This window comes from Battus philenor, unplaced genomic scaffold (assembly GCF_028537555.1).
Source record: "Battus philenor isolate CCGP_79_NKW_IND1 unplaced genomic scaffold, ilBatPhil1.0.hap1 SCAF_17, whole genome shotgun sequence".
NCBI lineage: Eukaryota > Metazoa > Arthropoda > Insecta > Lepidoptera > Papilionidae > Battus > Battus philenor.
Window position 1 is genome coordinate 8,945,028 of NW_027181679.1, and position 25,001 is coordinate 8,970,028.

General features: G+C 30.6%; 1 protein-coding gene across 3 annotated transcripts in view; it reads left to right on the forward strand.

Moving 5' to 3' along the window:
• The first annotated feature begins 3,100 nt into the window (after positions 1-3,100).
• Positions 3,101-25,001, forward strand: part of LOC137919990 (hypoxia-inducible factor 1-alpha-like) — a 102,874-nt gene continuing 80,973 nt past the window's right edge. Inside the window, exon 1 of one of the 3 annotated variants that reach the window (XM_068763227.1) lies at positions 3,101-3,376. In XM_068763227.1, coding sequence (XP_068619328.1) covers positions 3,330-3,376 — 47 coding nt within the window. In that variant the 5' untranslated portion in view covers positions 3,101-3,329. Of the gene's footprint in view, positions 3,377-18,050; positions 18,438-25,001 lie in introns of those variants that run through there. The other 2 variants (XM_068763224.1, XM_068763225.1) reach the window with 2 other exon arrangements.

The window sequence follows — 25,001 nt, forward strand, 5'->3', positions numbered from 1 at the left end:
ACATTTATTTATTTATTCTAACGCTTCTTAAGCAATATATGCATAACGGCGAACTTTATGCCGAAGGCATTTTCTACCAGTAATTAGTTTTAATATTCATTATTAATTACCCGAGGATTTATTTGGCTTTACCACAAAAACATTTTAAAATTGAAGTTAAATACATTTTATATAACAAAAATTATTATTAACATATATTCCAGAAATTAATATGGAGTTCTTGGAATGTGCATGTAATGTTTATATTTTATTAATATGATAAGTAAAAACATGTAATGCAATGACAAAGATGAAGATCAGCAGCGTCAAGTTCCCATTCGACTTTAACCTTATGACGATTTATTAGCTCAATATTTTATTGTTCATAATACGTAATGCGTTAATAAATCTTTGGCTGTTGTTAAAATAATCTAAGAAGATAAAAAAGGGCTTGATTAAAATATTTTTGATATCGTGTTAAGACAAGATTAATTAGATCATTTACTGAAACGATCTGAACTCTAAAAGTCTTACGATTGTTATAAGATTACGGTCCTCTGATTTATGTTTTTCCTGCGTGCCTTACAAATAACTGTTTCTTAGAACCAACAGATAAATGCTATGGAACCTGTTGTAACAAACAGCATCATTTTTAACATATTAGGAAACCAATTATTTTTCTTTGTGATTTATACTGGAATTGGCTGTACACAGCCATTTTCGCGTGGCTCACATTGCATTTTGTAGACGTAATTTTGTTGAATGAATAACAGTCATTTTTAACGTGTTATTTAAAGAAGTTTAAATGAACGCATTTTTAACGAAAGGTCTTTAAGCCCTCTTGTGGATGGAATTTCGGAACATTCTTAGGTAACCTTTACTCGGCAAAAGGATAGAGGTTGATAGAGAGAATTTGTACAAAAGCGTTCCCATAGACCTGTGCGTCATTCATTAATATACTGCATTATCGACGCTAAAAGATGAAGCTGTAGAAACTATTTCAGCTCAAATCCTGAGTTCGATGAAGCTGTAACGCGTCACAGACCCAGAATTCACGAGCAAAAAGTTTTTAAAAATATTCACAACTAGCTACAGACGTCGGGCGGTATTACCTAAACGTATATCTGTTGTCGGTTGTTATTAACGTTGTTTTTACTCGGCTGTTGAGAAGAAGTTCCGGCCGACTACCTACTCCTGAAAAGGATAAACAATTTTAAAAAATCAAAGAGAAAAATAGGTTTGCCCCTTAGTAAAAACTTCACAGTAGTCTAGTAATTGAAGCAACAATTCGGTGTACTTTTTTTGTTTGATGTAGAGTAGAATCTAACCTTCCTTATGTTCCTTGAGTCCCTTGAACACTTTCAAACATCCGCAACTGTACCAGCGATCCAAGCAAGCTGTCTCTTCTCTAGGGCGAAACATACTTTTTTCTCCTCCCAAGTAAAAACGTGCCGTAACTTAGAGTTCCTTTCTTGTCGGCCTTAACAAGAGCAACGAACTATCCAAAGTTACTCAGAGACCATGGATACCAAGAGAGCGAGCCCTCATAAATACCCTGCGCAGCCCACGGAAGCGGATTTGATCTATGACTTGACCGACGAACATAATTCGACAGAGAATTACGAGCACAGCTCTTCCACCGATGCATACACCGCGTGGCCTCTAATAGTCGCAGAGGATAAACTATAGGGACAGCAACTCACTAATAGCTACTCAGAACGGCCAATTGGGCCAAGCTCTACCTTCGTTCGGAAAGTAGTGTACATACCTGTGCTGACTCAAGTCACAAAAGCTTATTTAAAGGTAACTAGATGGCGTTGTACAATTTTGTTTTGTTCTTTAAATGTAAATATTCAGTCAAAATAAAAATGGGTAAGAAATTTCAAGAATTCGTTTGATACAAACAAGAATAAGTACTATAAGCAATTTATAATAGTACAGCTTGTTCCCATTAAGCTATTTCAAACTTTAATTAACAATTCCACTAAGCAATTAGTATCTATTACTTATCCCAATGTTCGTTTATCACTCGTTTAAACAAAGGCGCCACTAAGGCGGGCAGCTTAATTGCTAGTAAATATGTTGTTTTAAGCGCTATAAATATTTATAGAAACTTTAAAATGGAATGCTATCGTTTTGTTTATAAATAAGCCATAAAATTGAGTGAACAAGATAATTTTTATACAAAGTAAATCTTTAATGCTACCAAACACTAATTTTATGAAACTTATCATATTTGATCTCGTCTGTACAATTTTCTTTTAAATAATACTAGCTTCACTTTCAATAACAAAAAATCTATTTTCTGGTAGTACAGTTGAAAATTAAATAATAATAACTATAATAATGAACATATCCACGAAATTTTAGGTGTTAAAATATATTTTTTATCTTTATTTGAAGTATGCAATCAATTTGCATAATAATATAAATATAAATTTATGAAAATAACACTATTATAATTAAATTATATATTTCACAGCCAAAAAGTTATTGCTGACAATTTACTACTAACTTTTAATACATTTTCTAAAACATGATATAAATTTTTAAAACATCACATAATAAGATTATGTACTAATAATATAAGACTACTAATAATATAAGAAAAATAAAGACGGCAATTTTAATTTCAAAATACTCAAGTATTATGTACAAAGGAACAATAGTGTAAATAAAAACAAAGAATTGTTATAAACAATGAAATAATCGTTATTTTTTTATTTAAATGTTGGTAAAGTTTTTTATTTAAAAGTATAAATAAGAAACTACACCAATCTTTTATGTTTATATATTTTTGATCTTTTATGATTGATCTCTAAGTAGAGAAATGTATTTAATGTTTAAAAAAATTCTAGCAGTTTTCAAAAGATTTGCCTTCCTATTTATATCTCGATAGATAACAATGTAGTTTTGTATACAATCTTTAGTATACAGTGTTTCTAGTCAAAATAAAATTTTTAATTAAATGTTTTGTAACAATTTAAACTACTAACAAAAATATTTTTTGTTTAGATAGGCTTGTTACTGGAATATTTTAGCACTTAATATTTATTATTTTAATTTCTTCTAATTGCTATTTTTGTGTCGTAGTGTGGCAGCACTTGAATAAGATCCGTCCGCTAGAGCTCGAGTTTCTACTAAATACCACTGTGCAAGTTCACGACAACAAAGTGTATTTTGTTTGTGTAGTGCATTGTAAGATGACCTAAATTGTGATCTGTGTAACTACTTTGTGAACGTTAAATAAAAAACAACATAATAAATAAGTCGTGAATAGCGATATGATACTCTCCTTGGCAGTGTTCTAAGATTGTGCTCATATCGCGAAGTTTCATAATAGTGACATTATGTTAAAATCTGAAATGTCTCCTAAACCTGTAAACCAGAAAAGGAGGTGAGTTATTACATTGAATGAGAACGATGTATTAATATGATTTATTTGTTTACACTTCTTTATTTCAGGCTAACCCTATAAATGTTTTTTCCTTGTACTCATTAGGTGCCAAATCCCCACTTTTGACTTTCTCTTTGACGTTCAATCCACATGATTGTAATACAAACAATATATTTACATGTGGTTTTTAAGTGTTTAATTTTTTGGACCTTCTGTTTTTAAAGCATGGGATAGGTGTGCATGGAATTGAAAAGTTTGACGTGTTAAATGCGTTTGATTGCGTATGATGTGCATAAATTATCAAAGCATAATACTTCATATCACCAATGAACTGACAGTTTTTATTACATAAATGCTTTTGTGTAGAAAATATATTACTTTTACATTGATAAGAACCAGAAGAATTAGTTTTATCAACCTTAGGTCATAATTAAATCTTCATTAATTAATTAACTTTTGACATTTGTTAACCTTTTTTAAGGTGTAATTTTTTGACAAATCTTCTAATCAGCATGAAGCCACATCATTTAAAAAATGAATGACTGTAAAGATGGTATAGAAATATAAATCACAAGCTGATTTCTAAAAAAATAATAATGTATTCCAATTTAAAATTACAACAAATTAAGTCTTACATAGGCCATTAGATGTATATAATTGTTTCATGTTTTGTTCTGATTAATATTTGAAGTGATTATGTAGTTATTTTAATATTTCAAAAGTCATGATTGTGTTTGTGTTTTGTTTCTTGTTTTTCACTCACACACTTCTTTATTTTTTAGTACTATTCAAAGATTACTTTAAGTGTGTAATGAGAAAGTGTTCTTTGAAATTCTATGTATTCATATTTTTTTTGCAATTTTATAAAATTTATGTACATGTGCTAGATAACTTTAATTGCGTTGTTAATAGGATATACATATTTTCATTGAAACCTTAATACAAGAAAATATACAAATGCATTTGAATAGAACATAAGAAAATTTCTTACTTTGATGGGACTAAGACTTCTAACTAGATAGAAAAATAGAAAAAGATTATAGAAAATATAATAAGAATGAAAAACATATGAAAGAGCATTACAGAGATAGCAAGAAAAAGAGAGATATTAGCTTCAGACATTTTTTTCACTCATTGTATGACCTTTATATTTTTTAAGAGAAAATCTACATAAGATATCCTTGTACTGCAGAGACAGCAAAATGGTGATGGACTTCTATAGGATTAAACCCCATGGCCAACTAATGATGCCTGTGGTTAAAACTACATGAATGTTAATTAATTTATTGCTAATAAAGTTTCAATGGTACTGCCTTTGTGCCTCAGTAACTCTGGTTAAGGTTGAAAATATTGGTTTGTTATAATAGAAAGCAAGTGTCCAAATATAAATGTCTAGTACCAACGGAAACACACATTACTTTAGAAATACAATGCTAATATGAATGTTATATGATCTGCTTACATGGCAACCTTTAATGTAGATAACATAGGTATGGCAAAAACAACTGAGTCATAGATAAAATTGCCACTTAAGAATAATTTATAAGTTTTTTTACATTTTAAAAGTTAAATAAAATTTTACTTGTAAAATTTAAAATTTTTAAACATGAATTTAGAGAGAATTTCCTGTGGCACTAAATTCACTTCTAGTATTGTTTATATATTAAATTTTAAAGTTAATTAATGCTACTAATATCAAATTGTTAAACAATTGTTTTTTCATCTTCATTTATGTGTTATTCAAATTTAATGATAATTTATCATATATTTTACACTGTTACTTAAATTTTGATACCGACAATAAGTTTTCAGTAAAACATGTAATATACACATTATTCTTTAATAAATCAATTTACAACTTATGTCCACCCCCTTAGAGTATAGAGATAAAAAGGATTTAAATTCTGCTATGGGTTTGAATTTATAAATGTGAACCTGTATTGAAAATGTAGTAGTGCAATTAATTTCAAAATAATAATGTTTTTGATTGTTCTAATTTTAAAATTACAATAAAATTTATTGCTTCATAAAACACAATACACAGTTTTATTACTTCAATATAATTCACATCCAATCTCATGCAGTAAATCACATTGAAGTAACCTTGAAAAAGGTTTAGTAAAACCTGATTTATTGTAATATAGTTTTTTAAGCAATATGGCATGGGTGAGGGAGGGTGGAGTCACTTGCCACTCGTGAGCCACATGAGACATACAAGAGTCTCATTGAGGATTATTTGTATCTCTTGATAAATTTGGTAAAAAAGAGTATCTGGGTTTATGTGTCAATATTTTTAAAATACTATATTTACAAATGTTGAAACAGTTGTATGATCTAACCAGAATCTGAAGGAATTATTTCAGTCACAAATAATTCACTCAATTTTAAAGAATTACCCAAAAAAGGGAAATAAATGTATTTTAATATGAAATTAAAATTCAATTCATATACTTTGTGTTTTTAATGTTTTCAATAATTAAATTTTGGTTATTTTCATAATCCCTTTTTATATTATTTTATACATACGTTTTTAATTGCAGCTCCCAACAAGTAATAATTTAAAAAAATGGCTTAGACTCAATGTATTCTTTAAATCTCTCCTACTTGTATTTCCGAAGCCAATTTTTATTGAAAGTTGTGTGTCATAATTAAAATTTATTATTTATACAACAAATTGTTATTAGCTAAGACTTATTGCCTATTTTTTCTTAAGCATGCCAGTGGTTAAACAAATACCCATTTAATTCATAAAAACCTCCTGTGACTTATTTATAACATCTAGTAAATATGTATAGGAATGTTAATAGTTGGATAACAATTTTTCTTATTAAATAGCACATGATTGATGAAGTCATAGGTTAATTTAAAATATACCAATTAGCATAGTGACACATAAATTTCAACTCGTAACACCCAGATCTTGTGACTTGCATCACATGCCATCCCTGAGCCAACAATATATAATTTGCGACATTGCTCCATAATTTAGCTACTCAACTAGAGATTTATGTAAACATCACTTTATTATAATAATTATTTATTTTGAAAAATTTCCATTTGTTATACCTAATAGCAGAAGTTAGTTGAATTTTTTTAAACACAAAAAAAAAATTTCTTTGTATTCTATACACAAAGGCTTCTAACTGAAATAGGAAACTGTTGTCTACAAGAATCATTATATATATTTAGTACAATGTATGTATACAAAGGTACACTGGTGCATTCTCATCTTCTGGGCTATATCAGGTAAATGAAAATACTGAAAGGGAACTAAAATGAAAAATAGTGAATGACTAAATCAAGGATATTAATTAAACAATCTCTACTGTATTGATAAACCGTCTGTTAAAGTTAGATGTAGAAGTAAATTTCTTTTTGTACTTGATGTTTTTAAACATTATCCACTGCATATGTACTTGATACATACTATGTACGTTAATTAATGGAATACCAGCAAGTTTGTATGATCTGTAATATTTATTTATATATTCTTTATTGTACACATAAGGATACATTTAAATAGTTTCACAATAATATACAAAAAAGTACAATGGGTGGTCTTATCACATGAAGCATATCTTATAGACGAACATAATGTGGAAAAGGAAGGAGCACAAATAATGGTGGTGGACATATATACAAACAAATGTACATAAACATATATAGACGTACACACATTTGTATGTAACATAAAAATTTATAATAAATAAGGTATAATACATATTATAAATGTAACATAGTAATAAATAAAAAAATATCAAACTGATTTGGATCGCACTTGCCTCAGAAAGAATAAAGAAACAGGAAGAAGAAGAAATGAATTAACAGATAAATAATCATAGATCTAATAAACAGTTCTTAACCATTTTCTTAAAAATAGGTAGTGAATTAGCACGTCTTATATTTCAGTCTATATACATACTATAAAAATAATGTGATATATTTAAAATTATACGCTTTTGACATTGTAAAAAATGATCCGTAACAACTCGCCTTGACCGCGGCGCTTAAACCTTTTGATAGCTAGATACAATTAATTCAAGGCACGGTAGAGAAACGCTCAATCATCGTCAATGATGCTACAGATCATTTTAGATAATCACCGTGTCCTTTTTTGAAGACCAAACTTAAAATGTATATTGATGATTTTAAAAACAAATTTTTCGTGCGACATTACAAATACAAATAATGCAAGTCAAAAATCAAACAATCTATTTAAATAATGTTTCTAAAAATTATTGTATACATTTCACATATATACTCTTTAAATGTATTCATGTATTCATGCCCCCCCAGTAACGTAGAAATTAGTGAAAACGTACGTGAGTACGTAAAAATAATTACACATATCTTTTCAGCGATAGGACGTTCTCTGCTGCACACAGGCTTTTCCCATAGATTTCCTACAGGACCTGTAGGAAGCGGCCTTCGTCCAGTATACCAATGACTTTTAAACTTGATCGTCTGTTCGCAAATATATAATGTAATTTACATACATATGTTTTTTTATTATTGCGACAGGCGTGAATATAAATTTTAAGACTGAATATAAATTTATTCAATTGGGTAAGTGTTCAAGCAAGATCAACACTTTGCTCCAGAAACATCTTTTTTTTTAAATAAAAGATGCATTTGACGTCATTAGATCATTTAAATCGATGTGTCGAAGAGCCTTTTTCTTTTATAAAAACACGTAGTTTTACAATTTGATGGTCGCAATGTTTTGTTTGTTTCAAAGAACGTTATATAGTTAAAAAGTGTGGAGTGGACCTTTATAATATTCGCTTTTATATTTTAAATAAATCCTTTGTAACAAAAGAATTGTTTATTATATATATTTCAAGCGAAGACCAGAATTCGAAAAAAATAACTATGCAGGGTAATTAGATAAAAGGTATAAAAGCCTGTACTACTTACCCTTAGAAGTTTTTACACCAATAAGCCCATCACCCTGTACAGTTTAAAAAAGTCTTAAATTAGACCTGAAGTCTATTTTCTAGGCTAACTTACAAATATATACATATATGAATTAAAAAAATTACGTGGTATCCTTTTTGGAATGTTTCACAAATAACTACAAAAAATAATTTCATAATAAATAAACAATCATAAGGGTAACGTAAATATTAAATAATATCTTTGGATTATTTACTGAAAATAGATACAAATAAAATTGATCTTTCCTTATACATAGTAGTAATTTGTTAGTCAATTCAATGATACGGTAACTTGCTGCTGTGCAATTCAAATCGAGTGGAAAAACATTTTCCGTTCGTTTCAAATTCATGCGCATAATTTGTGGACCGACACAATAATAACACGTATCCAACATGGCGGGCGTTAGACATATTATTATCTTGCAATTCAATTTGCTGCGTTTGCAATGTGGCTCGTATGTAATGCGCTGTAATGTCAGCAGATACTCACTCACTGCAAGGCATAGGCCACCCTTAAAGATCACAAACATAAGGGTTCATCATCTGCATCCAGCGACTACCCGCGGCCTTAACTATGACCGGTCCACCTAATGGAGAGCTTACATATGCCGCACCTACGGGCTTTTGGTCACAGTGCACTGTTTTTATGCCAAGTACCTAGGTGCCGTTTTTACGACACCTGAAAACGTCACTATACTTAACTCCTTTTTATTGCGATTAAAAAAGTATTAACTCTCGAAAGCTAGGCCCCTCCTGAAAATAATTCATAATCATACAATTTTTTTTATTTATAATGTCTTAAGTAAGATATAATTTATCAATTGTTCAGATGTCCAAGGGTTTTCGAACTAGGATATGCACCACTACCCTGCCACCTTCAATACGAACTTTTTGAATGGCTTTTAAGGTTGCTAACTCTTGTTGGGTTAGACTATCATTAGACCCGGGTAAAATATATTCTGTTCTATTTCTTTTGCCGATTTTGAGCTGATTGGTAGAGTATGTCTATACGGCATTAAGTCCGCCTTTACACAACCTGTAAAAAAGTCAATCAATAAATAAATATATGTTGTTACGAAGAAATTATATTACTATTAAAAGAATAACACAGAAAGTTCTTAGTTTTTATTCAAATACACACAAGTATCCTGACAAAATTTATAGATTTCTGTTTGTAACGATTGAAACCGTCTATCACTATTTTAAAAAAATGTTATAAGGAAAGAGACTAAATTCAGGGTACATGTTAAAGGGTAATAAAGCAGACGAAAATAAATATGTAGCCTGCAACGCATAATAGTTATTTTCAAGGCCTCGCACTGCCGCAGCCGTGCCGGTACCGTTATCTCTATCTAGTTTGAAAACAGGTACGTGTTTTATCTACGTAGTAGATACCTCGTTCATTTAAACGTCAAAATATCCGCTTGTGTTACAATCATGAACTAATAACAATTTGCATATTAAATATTATTTACATATAACAAGTTTTGTCTATGAACATATACAATGTGTAAATGTTTTTTATAAAACATATCTTTTTTAAAGACGCTATTTATCGGTGTTCGTTATTAACGCAGCCTTTTTCGAAAATTTTTAACATTATTCATATTTTTATTAAAACCATTCAATGACAATTTGAATTAATTTAAAAACTTCTGTAACTACAACAAACTGAAAAAATTCAGTAGAGCTTTCTAATTATAAATTTCAATATAACCGAATATAAGTAGCCTACATGTGGCATCTTACGATGACTTTAACAACGTCGTCTTGTGTTGACGACTTGAGCTTCACTTCCCAGTATCCAGAACCTTTAAGCCCCAGCGGCTGTGTTCCACGTTTCATTCGTTCGTCTACAGATCTCATTCCTGATTCGATCTTTAAAAAAATCCTAAGCATAGCCCATTGAACGAAGAACTTGGAAATGGTAAACATAAATAAATAAAATTCTTTAAAAATCGGTAGATAACAAAAAAAACATGTGGCTGTAATCTGTGCAAAGAAACAGTAAATGTATTATTACTACATACTAAGATATATGAATATGAAAATATGCTATTTATTGAAATGGTAAATTTGATTGCATTGATTCTTTATTTTGCATTTTTCAAACTATTTATTACGGTTACAACAGAAGGATATGACAATGTCATTGGGACGAAAACAACATTTATCTTTCAAAAGCTAAAGAGATGCACTATTTATTTTATTGACGTATTCGCGATATCGCTGTCAGCGTGAGGGCTATCGGCGGTCGACTTCTGGAACAATTTTGATAAACAATTGGATTTGCATTTACGTTATATATGCTTTCGCCCTTCCGGTTTGCCTGTCGCGATGTGTTTTGTGAATGCAATTTCAGAAAATCCATTTTTACACACACACACACACACACATATATATATATATATATATATATATATATATATATATATATATATATGTGTGTATATTTATATACACACATGTATATGGACACATATACGTATATGCGTTTAATTAACGAAGACCCTCTGAACCCCTTTGCAGGTGAAATCTCGTAATGTGACCTGCTTTGCTCCACAAGGTTATCTATTATGATACCAAAGACATTATAATGAGTCAATAGGTGGAAATCTTTAGATGTTCTAAATTCATTGTTTTGTGCTTTCAAAGCACATCCACGTTTATTCATATTTTGAGAGAGGTTGTGACAACCTTTGTCTAACAACTTTTCCAATTTCAAGCGGATGCCGTGGATTACTCACTTTTTTATCAAAACAAGAATGAGATAAACGAACGACTCGATTCAAATTATAGAATATTAGAGACAAACATTTGTTTTCCAAAAACATCATAATGAAATAGTCGTTGACCGTGATCTTATTTTAATTTTGTTATTTTTTTAGACATTTAAATAATAAGTTCTAAATTTTAAGTTGTGATATTAAAATGGGAATTTACATAGAGTAAATTATGTAAAATGTTCAGAAAAAAATTATTGGCGAGGCAATCAATAACATGTGTTTACATTTATATAACTCGAATTATTTTATTGTGGTATTTGCAGGGTGACTAGATAATAGAAGCTTTGAAGAGGTAAGTGTATATTTGACAAATAAGGCTATACATTCAACCATTTAAAGATTTAAGACGTATTTCCAATCACCGTATATAATGTGATCACACTGAAAAATGTCATATTGATTCATTTTTCTATTAAAATGCGACAAGTCAATTATTATTTCTAACTGTACAAAGTTTGCAGTGACAGGCATTAAACAATAATTAATTTTAATATGTAGTAGTAGTAGCAATCCAAATAATTACTATTAATATTAATGTTAAATATCTTATACGATCGATTTTCTGATTATGGTCTATTACATTAATTGATAGCATGTAAAGGAGTTACAGCTTTTACATCTATTCTTAGTAATTCTAAAACTTTTACATCTATTCCTAATAACTCTGTATGTGGACTAAGAGTGTAAAATTATTAATAATTATTAAAAATTAGACATAATTGTGTAAAAAAACGATCATATTTTTATTTTATTGTGTTCTACTTGTGCTCGCAAGTTCGTCCGCGAGGAATTTGCAAAAAAAAATTTTGATTTTTCTCGTTTAAAAATTTTTGAAAAATGAAAGTACTACTTAAGTTAATCCTTATTATATCAACTACCTGCCAGTATAAGTCCCATCAAAATCGGTTCTGCCAATTCAGAGATTAGACGGAACAGACTGACAGAAAAATATGAAGTGAAAAAGTGTAATATTGGTAAATGTATCGTATATATATATTCATATGTAGAAAATAGAGGTCACTTTAATATTACAAACAGACGCTCCAAGTACATCATAAAATAATTGTCTTTATTTTCTTCTGTATTTATATTCTTTCCTTTTATACACCAAAACAGCTTTAGAATATTAATTACAATTATAGATAATTGACAAAGCCCAAAAATTTGGTTATTGCCTTATAAGCGCTTTCAACGTTCAGAGGAGTTTATAGGTTTGAAAATAAGATTAAATCAATTTAGTATCAACCGAATGCACATGTAAGATATTACAAACATGATTAATTCGGAACCGGTATCGTTGGCTGGTTTTGTGAGACATCGATGCATGTTTTATGAATTTCTACAAACTTTAAATATTACATTTGTAAAAAAAACAAACATTTAAATGTATAACGTTCTATGGTATCCTTTTAAAGAATACCCGATTCACCATTTTAATAACGTATCGTTCGCTTAACAATAAAGGTTACATAACTGAGTCTAACGCAGAGTAGCAACAATTGAACGTAATGTTTTCATTGCGTAGTTACTCCTGTCTCTGACGCCATCATTCAACGAGAGGGCAATTTTTCATTTTATTACTAGCTTCTGCTATTAACGTGTTCTCGTCCTGTAAGGACAGACTATTTGCGTCATAGAAGATTATTGGTATTAAAATAGATGAACCAAGACCATTTGTATATATTAGTTTGACTGTATTTGAAATATTATTTTGAGACATTCCAATGCAACATGTTTCAGTGAAATTGCTGTACCGAGCCGCGCGCTTGTAAGGCGCGGCGAGACTGGGTAGAATATCGGAGTATTCCGTCAGTCTATCATCGACGCTTATGCTCTTTTTAACCTTCACCCCTATCTCGCCGCGATTTCCTAAGGAGTGGTACAGCAGTTCAAACAAAATTTATTAATATATTTATTGATTTAAAAGTAATAATTCATGTTGAGAGATTGCCGGCAACGAACAAAAATATATTGTTTATTTTAATATTGTTAACTTTTTGATACATATCATTGTTAGTAAATAAATTTGATGCGTAATTAAACAATGTTAATGCTTTTTCAACTTTGAAACAGTTAAAGAAAGGCCTAGTGGAAAAAAATGTATTTGCAAGATTGATTTCACAAACATTCAACGACTGCCCTTTCCATTTATTGACGGACATTGAAAATGCAAGCGGAACTGGTAACTGTAATTTTTACAGAATGTACAATGTATAAGAAAACTTATTTAAATTATAGCGTGACTGAGTGTAATATTAGGGATTCAATTATATAAATATAATTAATTTTGATAACTGAGTATTGGTAGTATGCTCTTACAGTATACACGTGTATAAACTGTTCTATAATGTTACAATCTCCATCAGTCAAGGTCTATTTATCGCTTCCAAGTTAATGCTTAGTTCATCTTGTTGTTATACTGAATGTTTCTATGTATACAGGCTGGTGGGTTATAGGTGTAAAGGCTTTAAAGAGATGAATGTAAAATGTTATTTATCAAAAACCTTCTTAGCTTTTACTACTATTTTCAACTATCCTTGTATAAAGTGATCACTCTAAAATATAAAAACGTTTATTCTGTTAAATAATTTTAATATGGTTATAGTTCGAATTTAGAATACGGTTTTTCGGTCTTATTATATTATCATTGTGTTATATATTATATATTTGTATTAATTGACACCTAATGAGTTATATGTTCACTCTGTAAAGGTTTTGAACTTAGAAGCGATCTTTCAATATATTTATACTATTTTTATAAATTTCGATTAACTAAAAAAATTCCTGAAGTTAACGTTTTACGTATAATGTATTTCGTGTAAATGATTTTCCTCGTTTATTTCGCAGTAACGCACGTGGTTTGCGTATTCGAAACATAATGGCGACGTGAGGTCATTAGCCCCTTCAATTATAACATCTAGGCGTCTTGGCAGTCCTGTTTTTTTTTCCTATATGGGTAATAAATGTTATCATTACATTCAAAAATAAAAGTACGACTTTCAAAAAAAAAAAGAATTAAAAAACATCGCGTAAATCCATAGCGTTTCACGGAATGGTTCCAGTTTTTTCGCATTGATCACCTAAAACTGCGGTATTTCAGTAACATTACAAGTAATTGTTACTGTGCAAATCTTTTATAGAGCCAATTGATGAACGAATATAATACATATCATCGCGGTACAGTCAAATACTGTACCGCGATGATATGTATAATCATTTGGTTTCTCACATCTGATTATAGAGTAAGACACAGCCAAGATCAGCTGAAATCTAATTTGTAGATCGTTGTCTTTATCAGTGTTCCAATAATGATACTACATTAGTAGTATTAGTTTAGAGTATGTAAAACAAATTGTGTATGTTATAATAATTGATAATTTTACTTCAGCGGCCAAAATCTTTGTTCAATTATCTAAATGAAGCATCTAATAATTTTTGTATGGTTATATTTCTCTAACGTAATTCATACATTTTTTTAGGCAAACATTATTGAGCAGTGGTAACCCAGCGGTAGGGTGGACAGACTTGTTATCTTAGGTCGCGGGTTCAATTCCTGGGAAACAATCTTATATAAACACACTTTATAAATTAATTATAGGGATTGCAACTGCTTACAAACAAGTTGCCAGAATATTGGCAGCAACGTCCTGGGCGCACCATGACTACACACCCACAATCCCCGACCCGCCTGCCAAGCTTGACGATGGTATATCCCCCCATAGATATTTTTAGGGGATGCCTATACAGTGGGGTTCTAAGGGACGAAACGACGACAAAATTAATTATGCTTTTAGAATTGAACAAAACAAAAACTTTTATCTATATTAGGTAGCTTTGCTTCTTATGTAACAAGTTCACAATAACATGTCCATAACAAAGTATAGAATATTCGAGAACAGATAATTATTTTAATGACGTTGCAACTTATATTTAAGTTTATTGCATGTGGTCGGAATTATTTTACTTCGTCTAACTGAACAAATAATATTATCATTTTTAAAGTTTGTGTAAAATGGATTCTTCTATAATTATTGTACTTGAAGATTACCCACGTTTTTGTTTATGTAAAAAAATATATGTTTGTATAAGGTTATTTGTGATTAGTTCTGGATTATTACTCATTATTGGCGTCTTTCTTACCTCAAATTACTACTTGTAACGAGACCAATTAAAGTTTTAAAATTGATTAAACAAGAACCTGCGTGTGAGTGTAAACTACGCCCAATATGAACGATTATTCGAAAGGTGTTTGAACTCTCTCAATGTTAACAGGATTTCTGTATTACGTATATTTTTTAATACAGTACAATTTTCCAGTGGATATTTATTTTATCTTTTGTAAATAGGCACATAACAGTATAACAATATGTTTATATTTGTTTAGTATAATATAATGTAGTATAAAATTAAATACTCGTATGTTGGTCTATGTAGGAGCATATTGCCCGGGCCTTATGTTAGCTTATATTTAAACGTTAATGAAACAAGGTATCAATAATAACTAAATAATGAAATTTTTTTTGTAACAAATAGAGTAATTATTATTATTTATTATTGTTCTATATCTCCGTTAAAAACACCGACAGTTGGCTTAATAAATGTTCCTTAAAGGTGTTTTTATTTTGAAAACATGTTGATAATTTGGTAGTAACAATAACTGAGAATTTACTAATGTACCATACCCATGTTGAGCGGTGGTAGCTCAGCGGTAGAGGACTGAATCTTGCGGTCGTAGGTCGCGGTTTCGATTCCCGGAATACAGTCTTATATTATTTACACTTTGTGCATTAATTGTATAGGAATACTACTATACTGCTCACAGACAATTTGCGATCGTCAACCCCCGTGCTGCCATGCGATTCTGAACTCCTTACAGTACAGCATCGCTTCACTGACAAACAGTGACGAAGACAGGCCTGCGTTTATTAAATGTTGCAGAGATAGTTGAGGAGGTAATTAATAGGAATAAAGGTGAAAATATTACAGGTTGGGTAAGATATTAAAGGAATAGAAGGAATAGTAAAACAGTAATGTGAAGTAAGTAAAAATAAAATAATTAAAACAGAAAGTAAACAAAATAAACAAAAATGGATTAATTGTAATAAAATGTGTATATAAAATATGATATATATGTATCAGAGGAACCGGAAAGTAAAGTCGCTTTCTTAAGTTAAATTCACAAGACTACATTTTCAACAAGTTTTTATTTCTAGTCAAAAATATAATTACCTTCGTTATCAACAACCTTTTGCCGTCTACTATACAAATTTTAATGCCGGTGTGAAAAATGTATTAGTTTTTCTGGAAAATAAGTCGCCAGAAACGATATTACTTTCCGGTCCCCCTATTATATTAATTAGGGATATTATATAATATAAATAAGATTGTAATGCCCTGTCCCATAAATACGATAGGGGAGTGCGTGAGGCTGCCAATAGCGAGGCCCATTTACAAGACATCTTTAGGGGAGACTTTATTTCTTACAGTAGGCATCTATAAGCTGCAATGACGATACCCGTCAGTCAGTAATTTTCCTCAGGATTTTTTTTTAACAGAAAACGCTTGAATGATTGGATATTTTACAATAATAGCGCTATTAAAGAATATGATGTAATAACTCATGTCATCCGAAGAAACATCGTTATACGAAGCCCTATTTGGTTCGTAAACAATATTTTAATATAATACCAGTAATTCAATATTACATACTGACAAAATGCTAAACAATTTCTAGGTGCTTGGTTATTAATACCTTGACAACTTTTTCAAACATATGTATTATGTATCAAATGAAACCGTAATGTATATATTTGATAAATTTTATCTTAATGAAGTACTATAAAAGTAGATAAAAATTTGCTAAATGACTGTTTGATTAATGAGGTTTCTCTATAGACTTTTTGCACCGTGAAGTTACGGGTTCAGTAGTCACCTGGTTATATAGGTTTTGCTTATTACAATGAATGTAATTGAAATCTTGAAATAGGATAGTACGGCTCCATTAACTAGTTTCAGTAATAACGTTGCCCGTCAAACCAGGTCACGGATATACACCGACAATACACTTTATTTTCATTGGCTAGAGTTGGCATTCGGGTTGCGGGGAATTTCAGTTCGCGCGCGCCATAGGATACGGTGCTTCAAGCTATAACCGTTTTCATTAGGCGATTGACTTGCGAATTGTTTTTTATTGTAATCCAGCAAAGCCTGTTCTAACCTAATAAGAGTCAAAAACTGCTCAACGTCACGCTTACTTTACACCGATGAATTACATTGATATTTACTGTGGTGACCTTTAAGTGGCCTATTGCACATACCCCTCTGCAACATTATCGTCATTCCATCAGTAGGACATTATCTAATTCCTTATCGTCATGATCATTTTAGACGTAGTATGTACACTTTTGGACTTAGGCTTTCCTGATAGATTTCCGGTAGAACCGATAGTAAGCAACCTTCATCCAACGTTATCCAACACCGTTTATCTTCTGTTCGTAGTCACACAAACATTTACCGCCAAAAAACGTGTGGCTATTAAATTGACGTCACCTATCACAATAGTTTAATTTCGTTTTATACAAATTGTCCTAATTCCTTTACGGTTTCCTAGATTTTCGCTTTTGAAAGTAGCCGGCGACACAAGTATTTTCGATTTCAATAAAACAAAAAATCAATCTTAAAGAATATATTTTTGTAAATGTTATTTATCTATTGGTGCGTATAGAAACGTTGTCTTATGATCGATTTAATTTTGGGATTTTGTCTTTATCAATTCACGGCAACGACAATCTACAATGTATGCTGTTCAGGGGCAAAAATAATACTGTTCACTATCTTATAAATATAATCGAGTTTTTCGCAACCACGCTTCGTATTGCTGTTTGAGATAAGAACATCTATCGCTATCAGTCGCTGATGGATAATGTAGTCAGATGGTATACTTTATTGTTAGAACTGTAGTTTAACGGACGCGAATATGTGGGTGAACGGGGCTGGTCTCCCTGTCCAGTGTCCCGTGGTCGGAAGCTATGAAGACACTCGATGGAGTGCGCAGTGTCCGATGGCATTCCAGCGGTTGAAGCAGCCGTCAGACGATATCTGTAATTATGGTGTTTATTGCGATCCCTATACAAAAATGTCCAACCATAATAGTAACTATTTTGTGAGTGCAAATACCCCCCGGAGTTATGATAGTCTAGTACAACAATCGGCAGAGTACGCAATGCCGCTAATAAACGTTCCCTGTCAAGGCCTACAGTGGGACTACAACTCGATGTGTTACGACATCGGGGGTCAACCCTGTCAATACACTAATGTCGTCGACTTAGAAGATTTCATGTAAGTTACAGAGTAAACCTGTTTACGGTTAATATTAAATAATATTTATTTTCATCTTGGTTATCTAGTTTTGATTTGCTATATACCTATACCAGTATCAACCTGAACCGTTTTTTTTTTGGCTTTGTTCAAATACAAGTGATGTAAACATCAGATCTTGGTATTGCAAATAAAAAAAAATATTTTAATTAAGTCTCGAACACAATATATTTATACTGTTACATTTTTAAGAAATTGTGTTTTTTTGTTATATTTGTAGTGAATTCAATTTTAGAAGAATGAATAAGTTAGCATAGAAGCATATATATTATTAGTGAGATATATAACAGCATAATCTCAACACTATAAACCTTGCCTATTTATTGACCAAGTGACCACTTGTATGCGTCATAAGAAGAATCACTAGAACTCCATTTGGTAGATTAAATTCTCTAAATTTCCTATAATAACATCATTGAACTTAAAACGACGAGAGTTCCAAACTCCCCATGATCTGATCTGGTCTGAGAGGACGCCACAGCGTACTCTGTCGGTTTTTTATTGTATGGATATATGTTAATTATATGGATAATTTTACAATGTCCTTAACAATATAATAGTAGAAGTATAAAATTGGAGGAGAATTCATTCCGAAGTTTTATCGTTAACTACAAAATCCTTCATATTACCTTAACCTAAAAGTTCTACTACTCTTAGTAGAACTTTTAGGTTAAGGTAAGGTCTTTCAGCGCTTGATGGAATGCTGTGCCAAATAAAGAGCAATAAGTACATACAACAGATTATGGGTGATTGGTGGGGGGCCGATTGCAGGTTTGAATAAAAACGAAAAACAAAACTCGAAAAATAGTCCCTTATCACAAATAAACTAATCCTTAACGCAATTTAGAAAAGCCATGGTTTTATAATACGTTACTCATAACGAATTGAATATTTTACTATTATAATTTAGAAAAAGTGATGATTATTAAATAATTCATTACATTAACAACGCGGTTAGATTAGTGCAGAGTTCCCCATACTTTTTTGTGTCGTAGACCCTTTACCATGTTTTTCCGTGTTAGGTAGACCCCTTACTTCTACTCTACTTCGACTCTCAGGTTTTACTAGTTCAAAATGAATTGCGATCACAAAGCGAATACCAACATCCTACAACTTACACAATTTTATAAACATATATAATAATTTTTTTACTTCATAGGTTCTTTTATAAATAATGTAAATGTTTTGATATTATAGGATAGTATGATGTAAGTAAATAGGTACTATCAGTGTATGTGTTGAGATCTACTATCGTGGACCCCCATTGTCATTTCATGGACCCCCAAATATTTTTTGCTGACGTAGACCCCTTGCAGGTTGTCATAGACCCCTAGGGGTCGATATATACCACTTTGGGAATCACTGGATTAGTGAGTCGATTGTGTAGTGTAATATAAAGAAAAAATATTTTTTTAAATAAAACTATTTTTACGTATCAGTGGTTTTACCAACTAGGTAATCCTTGAAGATTTCAAAGTGTCGAAGTCAATCTGATAACTATTATACTTGGCGAGATAAATACAGACCTATTGCTTCTGTTAAAATTGTCAGTCGCTAGGTGATTTATCTTTGAACTCATTTTATAACAGTTTTTGTTACGTAAAGAAGATGGTCCCGACAAAGATCTCTATTCCAATGTTGGGATAACACTGTTGATCTTTTTACTATTATTTATGATATATACGAGTCTATGAAAATAATTTTCGCTTAGTTTTTTGAAATCAATTTTGATTCGATTGTTCAAAATATGATGTAAGGCCGCATGAAAGATTTCCTTATAATACAATTTTATGTATTTTGTTGAACAAGATACATTATAATTATTATATTATAATATAGTACATAGCTCATCAGACTTCAATGTAAATACGTATTACTCCCAAGATAGGAATTCAAATCTTTTATTTCTTTTTATTAATCATTTTATGATTTCTCATTAATAAATCAAACGGCGCGGTTAATATATCTTTTTGTAAAGACTAAGAAATTTATAAAGCGCTGGCTCCGCCAAAACGTGGATTGCGCTAATTCAGAGTAAGTTGACGATATTTCAAGAAAAGAGGAATTTTCTTAACACATTCATGAACGTTATGAACTGGCATAATTTTTTTTTAAATTGATGAATATAAATGATTTTAATGATCTCGTATAATAGAGCTATTTTGTTGTGATTTTATGTTCTAATTACGTTAGATTATACAAAAAGGTATTTAATTTTTAATACCTAAACGATATCATGGTTCTTAAAATGCGTGATACTGTTATATGCAAAAGTAAAAAAATCAATTATCACGATAGCCATAAAATTATATTTATATTAAATAAATAGATCGTTAAAGATTTAAATTAGTACTAACACTGCATAATCTAATTTAGTCATGTCTTAAATTCAGAAGTAGAGGCTACGTGCATCTCCAATCGTAAGTTTGAAATTCTGACAGATATTTTTTTCAGCATGTCTAAGCGTTTCAATCTGGAAGAACGCCAGGGTAGAGTTTATCAGCTGATCAAACCACGTGAGTTTTCCAGCAACCTTGTGACTCTAACAGGCGGCAATAGCCGGAGTTACGTTTCAATAGTCTGGGAAGTACGCTATTAATAAAATACTGAATCATATTATCATACACAGTAAATATTCAGTTGTACAAGTTCAAACATACAACTTTTTATTAAAAAATATTCTAGGAGTCGTCATCATGATTTCGACAGTAGAACGGGAACTACTGGGCATAGGTCGCTATAGATTCTAGATTTCCAATAAGACCTTTTGATAGCTGCCTGTGTCCAGGGCTTTCCGACGACCTCAAGGTCACGAAAAGGTCATTTGTCCAACTTGTAGTTGGTCAGTCATCCTACGCTGCGCTTGCCGATCCGTAGTCTCCAGTAGCTATAAGCCCTGCGGTCAAGGTAATGGTATTAGAATATAAACATAGAATAAGCAAAGATTGTAAATAGAAAACAGACATTAAGAACTAAGGAGAGGAACGGAACTGTGTGCCTCACTGTCATGTATTTGAGTAATAGATGGCATGCATATAAATTGTAAATATCGATTATAATAAAGATAAAATAAAAATAATGGGAAGATAAGCACGAGCAAATATTTAGTAATATATAAATAGTAAATTGATTATAAGCAACCTAGTAAAAAATAAGTAAGTAAAGCAGGAATATATGAACAAGCTCGCGTTGAACGATCGAACAGATAAGAGAATAGTAAATACTGACATAAATTGTAAAACAAAAGCTAATTGCAAAAATAATTTACCTTATATAAAAGGTCATTTGGCAGGAGAGGATTTCAGGTGATTTAATGAAAAAAAGCGCTAGCGGTCATCTGTTCTGCGCGCTGTGCACCCAGCGCACTATCACTTTAACTCCAGTCAATTTGCTCAAATTTTAAAATTTATATCGTAAATAAACATATAAGGTTTAGTTAAAAATAAAATATCGGAGAAACATATTTTCCTTCCTCAAGAATTACACCTTTGTAGATCCCATTGTGTAATATATTTTTTTATTATAAAGTTATTGATGAACATTTAGTAAATTATCTTTATATAAATAATTTGCTTGAGTCCTAAAATATTATAACAGATACGCAAGTAGAAGCACTGTTCTGGTATAATTAATAAGCAAAATTGTTTGCAAATTGTAGTCATAAAGTAAAATCTATTAAGACAATGTCACTAATATATCGGTGGTCTCTCCTAGATCCAACTCTATATTTTATCTTTGGGTAGTCTAACCTATCTAGAATAAGAGATCTAGGCATTTTATACATTCAATAGAACGTAATGAATAGTGTTAGAATGTATTAGAATGATGTGCTATCTATAATTTTTTTTTTTTTTTGATAAAATCTGAATAGGGTGAATACTAGATAAGTATTACTAATGCTGAACGTAACATTAAAAACTGCACCCAGTTTTACTGGATGATGTAAATTTATTTGTATTTATTTAAAATAATACGATTAGACTATGTCGTTTAGCACCTGTAAAGTGATTTAATACGTCGAAATTATTCATTTGCAAAAGCATATATACGAGTACACGCAGTAGTTCAAACCTATAGTGATTATTAAAGTTTAATGTTTTCTTTAAAAGTAGTTTTCGATAATTCAAATTGAATGTCGCGTAAGTAAGTTTTATAAATAGATTTTTTGTAAAATTAAAATACGTAATATTTATTTACGATCGTTAAACATTTATCTAAAATTATTGTAATAACGACAAATAAAATTTCCTGATCATATATTCATTTAAAAATTTATTCTCAAAAAATATATGTTGTCCAACCCGGACCAAAAAACATATCGTAATAATAAACATACTAAACATGTTACATTATTAATGAGCTTAGCAATAAACCGTATTGTCTCTATAAAGATTCCTAAATTACTTTAATATAAACATTTAATTCCGGGACAATCATGTTTTATAATTCTGATGAATATCCGAAACAAAAATAAGATAGTGGTTAAATATATTGGTATAATAAATAATCAGGGTGTCTTTCTTATTTTACAATTATAAATTTATCAAATACTGAGAATAAGAAATTATTGTATTGACCGAGCCAGTATACTAACATGTGTGTGTGTATTGAATGATAACCTTACTACTTTGCTGCGCCAACCAAATGGTGTGATAAATTTATCAACTGGACGAGTATAATTAATTCGATATAATTACCGCACTATTAAAAACACTTAATGGTCTACTTACTGAATATGATAGTCAATGTGGAACAATTTGATTTTGTTACCATGTCACAGGTGTATCTTCCAGGCGCATCAAAGCAAGTAGTATTAATCGAGGGACGTACGGAAGACTCGCGATCAGTAAAATCAATTCGTTAAAAGTCGATGATTATAGGATCATAACGGTTTTTACAATAAAAGAAAGGTTATTTTTAAAACAATTGGGCAATAACACGCATTTCTCTTAACTTTAATATGTAGTTTTGCCACAAGACATTTTAAATAAACGTATTTTTCGAAGGAACTATTACACAGATAACTCACTACTAAAATAATTAAAAAGAAATAATTACGTTTCATTTCAATGTGCTTGTAATCTTAATATTTACATTAAATTTTAACAATTCTTCTCCTTATGTATTCAATACAAATTATTCTTTGTGAATTTTACGTGTTTCAATTACCGATGCTTAATTTAAAGTTATTACAATACTCAATTTACGTAAACCTATAAAAAATCGTGCATAAGGTTCTACGTTTTGTTATCATCAGTGTGTAATGAAAATTTGCTGTAATAAAAGCATTATTTGGTCTTATCGTGTTTATGTAAATAATGTACAATTAAAGACTGGAGGGATACAAGACGTAGCCAAAAATAAAACAGTACAATAAACACCACACTTTAATTTCGTTTTGTAATATGTGATAAAACTGACGTAATAAATTACCTATGCTACCATTAAAACGTTCCGTGCCACGACAATTTTTAAGATTGTCTTCAGGCCGTGTGGGGCGTATTCGACCCCCTTTAAAAATTTAAAAGTGTCGTTTAAGACGTATGCTTTACACTTTTTCAATACTGCAAAGCTATGATTACCGTGTAAAAGTTATAAATTTTAATATGCCTTACATAGGCGCATACGTGATGTGAAGATAGCTAGATACGATCCTACAATTCATTTTTTAAGAATCCTTTGTTTTTTAATGCACTGCAAATGGTCTGAACGGAAAGTGTAGCGGGGGTCGTATATGGCCCACATGCCATTAAATGTGTTAAATGAAACCCTATTTAGATTAATTAGATACCTCTACCTGTAATTATTTATAGTTCGGTAAACTTAATGCTCTATCATCGTTTGTATTTTGTAAATCTGACCATAAGCAGTGTTTGCTTTTCCTAAAATACGTTGGTCAATAGTTTCATAATTTCCTGCTTAAAATCATTTTATTTTGCGGGCATACAGTTTGACAAAACCCAATGACAGCAAACAAGTTTGTACATTAAAACGTGAATAATTACAATGTCAATAAAAGATCTTTCGTCCGAAGACAAATCGGAAGACAGGTCACTAAACAAATCGTATTTGTGTCACATCTGAAGTAGATTAATTAAAGTTTAATGGATTTATAATAACGTTTGCAGCAAAATATACTCTTAATGATTAAGGAAAACTAAAGGATCCGGTTTCATACCTCAGTAGGAACTTAATACAGTTATTATAAAGCGTTTTAGATTAAAACTATAGGTTACATGATAAGCTCTTGGAAAATTTTAAAAAGAATAATTTTATACTGTATGCTTATTATTTATATATTTTTGTTTATATAAACACTTCTTATACAGTGTATGTATAACGACGAACTTAGTACCAATTACGACATATAATAGTTTCAGACTTTACAATATTCTCTCTGATGTTGTCAATAAGTAAAATATTCTTTTAAAAAGTTGTTAGTGGTGAGACCTTAGGCTCTAGAAATATTCACTCATTAATGTATTAATATGATTTAATATTGATAAACACACACACACACATAAC